General features: G+C 39.0%; 2 protein-coding genes across 2 annotated transcripts; both read left to right on the top strand.

Moving 5' to 3' along the window:
- The first annotated feature begins 4,877 nt into the window (after positions 1-4,877).
- LOC125570209 lies at positions 4,878-6,462 on the top strand. Its single transcript, XM_048731511.1, has 3 exons — positions 4,878-5,036; positions 5,690-5,803; positions 6,068-6,462. The coding sequence occupies exons 1-3, from the start codon at positions 4,878-4,880 to the stop codon at positions 6,224-6,226; spliced, it is 432 nt and encodes a 143-aa protein (XP_048587468.1). The 3' UTR covers positions 6,227-6,462.
- LOC125570210 lies at positions 6,243-7,375 on the top strand. The gene is made up of 3 exons (XM_048731512.1): positions 6,243-6,766; positions 6,930-6,975; positions 7,051-7,375. The coding sequence occupies exons 1-3, from the start codon at positions 6,677-6,679 to the stop codon at positions 7,371-7,373; spliced, it is 459 nt and encodes a 152-aa protein (XP_048587469.1). The 5' UTR covers positions 6,243-6,676; the 3' UTR covers positions 7,374-7,375.
- The last annotated feature ends 2,435 nt before the right edge of the window (positions 7,376-9,810 follow it).

Consider the following 9,810-nt stretch of genomic DNA (forward strand, 5'->3'; position numbering starts at 1 on the left):
CCCTAAAATTCGGGCATCGACTTCCAGTTTTCGCCATCTTGGATTACATTGCATTTCACGTTACTTTTATTTTGATCAATGTTAAGACTCTGCATTCAGCTGAAAGACACCGTGAAAAGGCGAGGAAACTGAGGAAGCAGGCCAAGCAAGCACAGGAGCACATTACATTTAAGATAACCAATGATGGCTTACAGTGTGACGAGGAATATGTTCACCCCTACCTCACTGGCCTAGTAAAGTTAGTAGGGGATCTCTCAAAAAGGGCAGCAAATAAGTTAGGTTTGAATATAAATTTTTAGCTTGATTTATCCAAAATGAATTTGACTAGGCTGTGCAGACTAAGAGAGTAGGCATTCCTAAACACACGACTCCTGTTCATTCAATCAGGTAAAATAATTTTCTTCCGGAAAAAGCTTGCATGTGACCTAGTGGAGGATTTGGAGTTTGACAGTGCAAGAGGAAAGATCCACCAAGCCATGGAGCAGCAGCTTCAGCAAATCAACATTGTGCGGCAAGCGTACCACAGCAACAGCTACGTGGGAAACCATGTGAACATTGCATTGAAGGTGTGTATAATATTTACTAAAGCTACACAGATGTTAAAGATTTTGTTCACATTTGTCTCTAAAGCCAAATAATAGCGAAGCCATTTGCCACAGTCATTGTCATTGAGAGCTGTCAAGGCAAAATTCCAACAGTTGTTCAGCTTATTCAGTGTTTGCCACTTCAAGTACAATTCTGCGACCCCGATGTCCCAAGAACAGTTATCAACTCTGGGTAAATACGAGTTGAAATAGTGCCATTCTACAACCTAAATATTCAAACCTATTTTGGCTTATTTTTCGTCAACAGAGCAAGATATCAAAAGACTATTTGGTTACTACCGCGAAACATTTCCTGATGAGTCTTTCCCTCTCAAGTTCCACATGCTGGAGCACCACGTCGTGGAATTCATCAGGCACTGGAGATTCCCTTTGGGCTTTTTCGGGGAGCAGGGAGGCGAATCAATCCACCATGAGCTTCAGGCCCTGCACCGTACGCACAGCCAAACAAAGCCGGCAACGAATCGCCTCAAAGCCATCATCCAAGATCACTATGTGATCGTTGCACCGGCTAACAGGAACGTTATTCCTAAGAAGAAACGGCGTAATCTTGAAAGCATTGACAAACAATGAAGTCTGATAGAATTAAAGGCCGATAATATCTTTGTAAAAAAATTGATTTTTGGCTTTCGTCATCCGTGCGTTCAAATAATAGGATTCTTTTTTCCTATTCTAAGATCATCGTTATTGTTTATTCTGATGCAAGTGCTTTTACATGCGGTGGACATGCTCTCAAGATAGCGCTTAATTCGAATTATTTTTTCAAGCATTTTCTACTATGGAATCCGTTTCGGATAGCAATGGCCGTGAACTGTTAGCAATTCTTTAATCTCTTAAGTCCTTCAGATCACTCATTCAGGGTAAAGTTGTTTCCTATTCTAAGATCATCGTTATTGTTTATTCTGATGCAAGTGCTTTTACATGCGGTGGACATGCTCTCAAGATAGCGCTGAATTCGAATTATTTTTTCAAGCATTTTCTACTATGGAATCCGTTTCGGATAGCAATGGCCGTGAATTGTTAGCAATTCTTTAATCACTTAAGTCCTTCAGATCACTCATTCAGGGTAAAGTTGTAAAGATTTATACAGATAATCGCAATGCTGCTATTATAACGCATAGCATGTTTCTTAGGCTTCATAAGATGGCTTTGGATATTTTTCATTTTTGTGCTTCACATCAAGTTACTCTTGAAGTCGAGTGGGTTCCTAGGCAACTTAATGAGTATGCTGGTTTGCTTAGTCGAGTTGTCGATTATGATGACTGGACTGTGTCCGATGCCTTTTTCATTCGCATGTGTTCACTATTCGGCTCCTTTTCAGCTGATTGTTTTGCTTCTCGTAATCCGGCCGAGTGTATTAAGTTTTATTCTATGTTCTGGTGTCCAGGTACACAAGCGGTTGATGCATTCAGTGTTGATTGGTCTCATGACAATAATTGGCTTGTTCCGCCTATCTACCTCATCCCACGCACGGTTTTTCATTTAGAGGCTTGCCGTGCTCATGGGTGTCTTGTTGTCCCGAAATGGCAATCGTCTGTGTTCTGGTCAGTGCTTTTTCCTTTGCAAGAGCCCAGGTTTTCAGTTGTCGAGTTCATAGAGTTTTCTGATTCTAGTGGAATTTTTGGTCCGTGTACCATTAAGACCATTTTCTCGGATGATAAATTCAAATCATCGGTTCTTGTTATTAAGCTTGATGCTTCTCATTGGCTTTATTTAGTAGTTGAGCTTTATAGCTTAATATTTTCATTGTAATCAATGCTGTTGAATAGGCTTATGCCTGGAGCTTTATAGCTCACGCATTGGATTATTCCGTACTATGAGTATATGATATACTTTTTAATATAAAGTTATGAACTTGTTAGAATAATAAGTATACAATTATTTGTGCTTTATAGCCTTTAACACATGATATAGTTAGTTATACTTATGTGAAATCTGGATTATTCCGTATTTAGAGTATTATAGACAATTTGATAGAGTGATGAAAATATGTTATAATGAGGATATACTTGTATGTGCTTTATAGCCTATAATGTATGTGAAATATACTATTTTGTTTGAATATCGTAAATTATAATTATTTTCCATGCATACTTTAAGCTATTACTATGACGTCATTATTGATGTAAAATTAAACTCTACTAATTTGAGATTAATGGTTGTTTTTTCCTTTTTTTCTTTACAAGTCGTTTTGCTTATTTAGATAACCCTCTACTGGTTGGTCTATCAAGACAAATTCCTGAAGCTCTATTGTCCTCCAACGCCCCTACTACAGTGAAAGGCTACTTTGCAAAGTTTAAAAAGTGGAAAAAGTGAGCAAGCTGTTTTGATGAGGTCAATTACTCAACAGCTGAAGATACGTATGTTGCTTTTGTATTTAGTTAGTTTAGTGCAGTCAGGTTTATCTTTTTCCTCTCTTCAGTCTAGCTGAACTAGTCTAGTCTATTTGTTTGGTAGGTTTTGCCGTTTTTCTTCGCTATGATGAAATTTGCAATACTAAGTGGTCGCATATTCAATTTGAAGATACATAGACATTTTTCCGTTTTGATTCCTAAGAGTAAAACAGATCAGCTTAGCTCAGGCTCTACAGTAGTAATTGCTAAGACAGGTAATTCTACATGTCCTTATAACATGTTGAAGAGGTATGCTTTATTGTCTGTTGACAATCTTCCTTCTCATGAGTTTGTTTTCCGATCTCTTGTTGCGCATCGTTCTAATATTTACACTTTAGGCCTGGTTCCAATATGTCTTACTCTACCATCTACTCTATCCCATAAAGTGTGTACAACTCTTGACGTCAGCCAATCAAAAAAAGGTCGCCAAGACAAGACATTTTCAAAACACGATTACAAAAATTCCAAAAATTGGTATCACTAGAAAAACTTTGGACAAGCTGTACAATAACGAGATGGTCAGCGTAGGCGTGGTGGCATCACGGAAATAAATCAACACAATTTGACTAACTTTTTACACCTCTCTGGAATGAGAGTAATCTCCCCGACCTTTCGAGCATTATCACATAGAGTTGGGTTTGTATTCATATTGGGGAATGCCAGCAATAGGTAGTCGGCGGATGCTGCTTCCGCAAGCCATCAAAGAGTCAAAAAGGAAAATAGGCAATTACGGTAGATATTGGCGTACTCTACCTGCCAGAAGCCCGTCGGTACAACTATACAACGCTATAGCTCTTTGGTCTGTAAACATTTTAATCAAGAAAAGAAAAAATTCTGAACTTTGAAAATTATGATCCTAAAAATATGTTATTAAGGATATAGGGAAGACTATGAAACTTGTTGTGCACACTTGCCAGCACCATAGCTCTGCAACAGCATGCTTGCTTAAAACAAGTCAACTTTCTAAGGTATATGACCGGTATGGTTTCAAGTCTGTCAAGTCTTCAATATTGCTTCGATGAAGCTGCCACTCGGCCAGTCTGTAGGGCAGCATCCAGGCTGTGCACACAATGAATATGGTTGACATACGTAGAGGATAACTTATAAAAATTTACTTAAATTTGTAACCCATTTTCACTCCCAAAAAAATCCCCTAAAAATGAGGTTTTGGCAAAATCTTTATACTAGTCTTGTAGCACATTGGACTGTCTACAACGTCTGCAAACATGAACCTCTTGTAATTTATATTTAAAAATTTACAAGACTTCAAACTTTTAAAAAACAGCCATTTTCCCTATAATTGGACCTTTATATCTTCTTCAATATTAAAGATATAGAGACGGTACTCCTCCTGCTGGAAATTGACCGGTCCTATGGTCGATTTTCCACATTTTGGTCAATTTCCCGCAAAATTTTGGTCGAATTCCCGCAGGATCCTAGCCCTTGCGGTAAACTCTTCATGCCCGATTTCTAAAAAAAGCCTCAGTTCCTGGGACGACATCAAAAAGTTCAACCGTACACTACTTGGTCTGATAGAAAGTCAAATAAACAAGTGCAAAGGATGCGGTAAGGAAATACAATATCAGCATTGTGGGGAACATGGATGTCGACCAAGCAAAGGCAGCGCGCCACCAAATGTCACCCACGCCCGCCCAACACAGCCATCCCAGACAATCAGCAAGGCCATAAAAGAGCTAAAAGATGGGAAAATGAATAGGGAGGTCGCCGAACTGGGGATTTCAGTGGCGCGAGTACTTTTAAAGCGCTCAGCTGACCAAACCACTCACTACCATGCCGCTAAAAGGTAAATACCCCCCGGCATTTGAGAAAAAGGGTCTCTCATTTACAGAAGGTCGGTGGGAGGCTAAGGGCGGGTGGGGAGATGGACACCCTGGTTATCCAACATCTGCGACAAAAGGAGGAGGAGCGGGAGGCAGTTCTAAAGAAAGCCCTTGGCAAGGAACTCATCTTGCGGATTCCAGAAGAAGAGGCCTTGGCCATGAAAGCTGACCTCCGCCTACCTTGGTTTGCCCTTGGAAAGGTTAGGCGGTAGGTTTTTATTTATAATAAACCCTAATTAATCCTTTGTTAAAACGAAATAATTGGTTGAAATAATAACAGATCTTAAAGTATTTGTTTCGCTACTACAGGTGGTTTAGTAACTGGGGTATTAAAATGAACAGCGAAAAAAAAAACAAAGATCACAAAAAGAAGAGCTAATTGGCGATGACGTTGTAGCCGAGTTTCTACCACTTGAGCACACTAAGAAGTAAAACAGAAATGCTACAATGGTGAAGCAAACGGCATGAGCCTACGTGGAGGATCTTGGGAAAAAATAACATCATATCTGGATGGAAGTGAAAAGTAAGATATATCTCTAAAATAAATATATTCCATTTTCTCCCTAAAGACCGAAATGTTTTAATTAATAAAAAAAATTAAAGTTACATTCATTATTAAAAACAGGGCCGGGGTGCTGACATGACACGATGGGAAGATTGGTGGTGACCATGGACAAGGCACTATGAAGTTTGCCTTTCAGGTTTCTTGAGAAACAAAACTCCAGCAAAAATACTGTTGTATTCTGCATATATGAGGGCAAGGATACAAAAAACAACCTCCGTGTGGTTACTTCTGACTACAAAGATGAATTTTATGAAAAAATGGATGTTTCAATCAAAACAAATACAATAACATTACCCTGTTTTTAACTCTAGGGACAAAAATGTCATCTTGTTTGCTTTTGGTGACTATGAGTATATCTGCCGTATGCTTGGAATATTTGGTGCAAGCGGTAAGAAAAGCCAATAAGCTGATTTATGATGGATAAACTAGTTTAGTGACCTCTATGTTATTTATTCAAAAAAACGACACCCATGTGTCTGGTGCTTGATACACAACCAAGACATGCGGAAACCACCCGAGGAGCGTGACCCCATACAGCCCAGAACACCCTAGCACATGGAAGAACAGCTGCAGAAGTTTCTTGACGAAGGAAATGGGGACTTGAAAAAGGCTAAAGACTACTTCAATGTCATCCACGAGCCTTTTTTTGGACATCCCAAGCGATAGGGTGCAGATAACATTTGTCCAATCTCATTGTTCAAAGTAGAAAATAAATGCATATTGCTCACACCCTATACTTTTTTTATGTTTTCACAGATATGTGTGCCTGTCCTACACATAAGCCTTGGACTCTTTTTCAAGTTTTATGACCATATTGATTGCTAAGCATAAGGCCAAGTCATCTGGTGAACAAACTGGTGACACAGATTTTGATCAATATGTTAAGACTCTGCATTCAGCTGAATGACACCGTGAAAAGGCGAGGAAACTGAGGAAGCAGGCCAAGCAAGCATAGGAGCACATTACATTTAAGATAACCAATGATGGCTTACAGTGTGACGAGGAATATGTTCACCCCTACCTCACTGGCCTAGTAAAGTTAGTAGGGGATCTCTCAAAAAGGGCAGCAAATAAGTTAGGTTTGAATATAAATTTTAGCTTGATTTATCCAAAATGAATTTGACGAGGCTGTGCAGACTAAGAGAGTAGGCATTCCTAAACACACGACTCCTGTTCATTCAATCAGGTAAAATAATTTTCTTCCGGAAAAAGCTTGCATGTGACCTAGTGAAGGATTTGGAGTTTGACAGTGCAAGAGGAAAGATCCACCAAGCCATGGAGCAGCAGCTTCAGCAAATCAACATTGTGCGGCAAGCATACCACAGCAACAGCTACGTGGGAAACCATGTGAACATTGCATTGAAGGTGTGTACAATATTTACTAAAGCTACACAGATGTTAAAGACTTTGTTCACATTTGTCTCTAAAGCCCAATAATAGCGAAGCCATTTGCCACAGTCAATGTCATTGAGAGCTGTAAGGCAAAATTCCAACAGGTGTTCAGCTTATTCAGTGTTTGCACTTCAAGTACAATTCTGCGACCCCTATGTCCCAAGAACAGTTATCAACTCTGGGTAAATACGAGTTGAAATAGTGCCATTCTACAACCTAAATATTCAAACCTATTTTGGCTTATTTTTCGTCAACAGAGCAAGATATCAAAAGACTATTTGGTTACTACCACGAAACATTTCCTGATGAGTCTTTCCCTCTCAAGTTCCACATGCTGGAGCACCACGTCGTGGAATTCATCAGGCACTGGAGATTCCCTTTGGGCTTTTTCGGGGAGCAGGGAGGCGAATCAATCCACCATGAGCTTCAGGCCCTGCACCGTACGCACAGCCAAACAAAGCCGGCAACGAATCGCCTCAAAGCCATCATCCAAGATCACTATGTGATCGTTGCACCGGCTAACAGGAACGTTATTCCTAAGAAGATACGGCGTAATCTTGAAAGCATTGACAAGCAATGAAGTCTGATAGAATTAAAGGCCGATAATATCTTTGTAAAAAAATTGATTTTTGGCTTTCGTCATCCGTGAGTTCAAATAATAGGATTCTTTTTTCCTATTCTAAGATCATCGTTATTGTTTATTCTGATGCAAGTGCTTTTACATGCGGTGGACATGCTCTCAAGATAGCACTTAATTCGAATTATTTTTTTCAAGCATTTTCTACTATGGAATCCGTTTCGGGTAGCAATGACCATGAATTGTTAGCAATTCTTTAATCACTTAAGTCCTTCAGATCACTCATTCAGGGTAAAGTTGTTTCCTATTCTAAGATCATCGTTATTGTTTATTCTGATGCAAGTGCTTTTACATGCGGTGGACATGCTCTCAAGATAGCGCTGAATTCGAATTATTTTTTCAAGCATTTTCTACTATGGAATCCGTTTCGGATAGCAATGGCCGTGAATTGTTAGCAATTCTTTAATCACTTAAGTCCTTCAGATCACTCATTCAGGGTAAAGTTGTAAAGATTTATACAGATAATCGCAATGCTGCTATTATAACTTGTAAAGGAAGCATGTTTCTTAGGCTTCATAAGATGGCTTTGGATATTTTTCATTTTTGTGCTTCACATCAAGTTACTCTTGAAGTCGAGTGGGTTCCTAGGCAACTTAATGAGTATGCTGGTTTGCTTAGTCGAGTTGTCGATTATGATGACTGGACTGTGTCCGATGCCTTTTTCATTCGCATGTGTTCACTATTCGGCTCCTTTTCAGCTGATTGTTTTGCCTCTCGAAATCCGGCCGAGTGTATTAAGTTTTATTCTAAGTTCTGGTGTCCAGGTACACAAGCGGTTAATGCATTCAGTGTTGATTGGTCTCATTACTATGACGTCATTACTATGACGTCATTATTGATGTAAAATTAAACTCTACTAATTTGAGATTAATGGTTGTTTTTTCCTTTTTTTCTTTACAAGTCGTTTTGCTTATTTAGATAACCCTCTACGGTTGGTCTATCAAGACAAATTCCTGAAGCTCTATTGTCCTCCAACGCCCCTACTACTGTGAAAGGCTACTTTGCAAAGTTTAAAAAGTGGAAACAGTGGGCAAGCTGTTTTGATGAGGTCAATTACTCAACAGCTGAAGATACATATGTTGCTTTGTATTTAGTTAGTTTAGTGCAGTCAGGTTTATCTTTTTCCTCTCTTCAGTCTAGCTGAACTAGTCTAGTCTATTTGTTTGTTAGGTTTTGCCGTTTTTCTTCGCTATGATGAAATTTGCAATACTAAGTGGTCGCATATTCAATTTGAAGATACATAGACATTTTTCCGTTTTGATTCCTAAGAGTAAAACAGATATGAGGTATGCTTTATTGTCTGGTGACAATCTTCCTTCTCATGAGTTTGTTTTCCGATCTCTTGTTGCGCATCGTTCTAATATTTACACACTATTTACACTGGTTCCAATCTGTCTTACCCTACCATCTACTCTATCCCATAAAGTGTGTACAACTCTTGACGTCAGCCAATCAAAAAAAGGTCGCCAAGACAAGACATTTTCAAAACACGATTACAAAAATTCCAAAAATTGGTATCACTAGAAAAACTTTAGACAAGCTGTAGAATAACGAGATGGTCAGCGTAGGCGTGGTGGCATCAGGGAAATAAATCAACACAATTTGACTAACTTTTAACACCTCTCTGGAATGAGAGTAATTTCCCCTTCCTTTCGAGCATTATCACATAAAGTTGGGTTTGTATTCATAATGGGGAATGCCAGCAATAGGTAGTAGGCGGATGCTGCTTCCGCAAGCCATCAAAGAGTCAAAAAGGAAAATAGGCAATTACGGTAGATCTTGGCGTATTAAGGGATTCTTAATAATTATATATAATTTTAATTCTTAAGAAAAGTTTTTTGTCTTTCTGGATGCGAAGGTCATTTGAGCCGTTGTACGAAAAACAAACAAACTGCAAATAGATCAGTGGTCTACAGAATTGCCAGGGAGGTTAAAGTGTCTAGAGACTGGCTTGAAATTACGATGGTTTATTAGATCGTTGCGATGTTCACCAAAAACCGTGCGGAGCATGGAACCAGTTTCTTCGATGTAAACTACAGTATACCGCAAACCTTACATAAAATACAATTGAAAAAAAGATTGCTGGATAAACAGGTGATTAAGTCTATGACAGGGTACAACTCTTCATTAGATCTTGTCATGAACGTGGTAGGAGCAATGTATTCACAAGTACACGTGGTACAAGTACATCTCTTCCTAGCACACTTGAAAGTCTCAGACCCTGAACTAGTTTGAGTCAAAGTGCTTCTGAGAAAGGAGGTATGTAAATTCTTGTCACATTGAAAAGAGAAAAGTGGTTGTTGAGGTATAATAGCGGCAGTTACAGGGTCCTCCTGTAAAATCCTAAAGTTCTTAAAGACCAGATGTTCAATGGCATGCA

This window comes from Nematostella vectensis, chromosome 8 (assembly GCF_932526225.1).
Source record: "Nematostella vectensis chromosome 8, jaNemVect1.1, whole genome shotgun sequence".
Classification (NCBI taxonomy): Eukaryota; Metazoa; Cnidaria; class Anthozoa; order Actiniaria; family Edwardsiidae; genus Nematostella; species Nematostella vectensis.

What these genes read in the sequence shown, in the direction of transcription:
- LOC125570210 (XM_048731512.1), top strand. Translation starts at nt 6,677, where the DNA reads ATGGAGCAGCAGCTTCAGCAAATCAACATTGTGCGGCAAGCATACCAC. An exon ending in ATGTGAACATTGCATTGAAG is followed by an intron (nt 6,767 to 6,929) that starts GTGTGTACAATA and finishes TTGCACTTCAAG; the next exon opens with TACAATTCTGCGACCCCTAT. An exon ending in AGAACAGTTATCAACTCTGG is followed by an intron (nt 6,976 to 7,050) that starts GTAAATACGAGT and finishes TTTCGTCAACAG; the next exon opens with AGCAAGATATCAAAAGACTA.
- LOC125570209 (XM_048731511.1), top strand. Translation starts at nt 4,878, where the DNA reads ATGGACACCCTGGTTATCCAACATCTGCGACAAAAGGAGGAGGAGCGG. An exon ending in CTTGGTTTGCCCTTGGAAAG is followed by an intron (nt 5,037 to 5,689) that starts GTTAGGCGGTAG and finishes CAAATACAATAA; the next exon opens with CATTACCCTGTTTTTAACTC. An exon ending in CAAGCGGTAAGAAAAGCCAA is followed by an intron (nt 5,804 to 6,067) that starts TAAGCTGATTTA and finishes CCCAAGCGATAG; the next exon opens with GGTGCAGATAACATTTGTCC.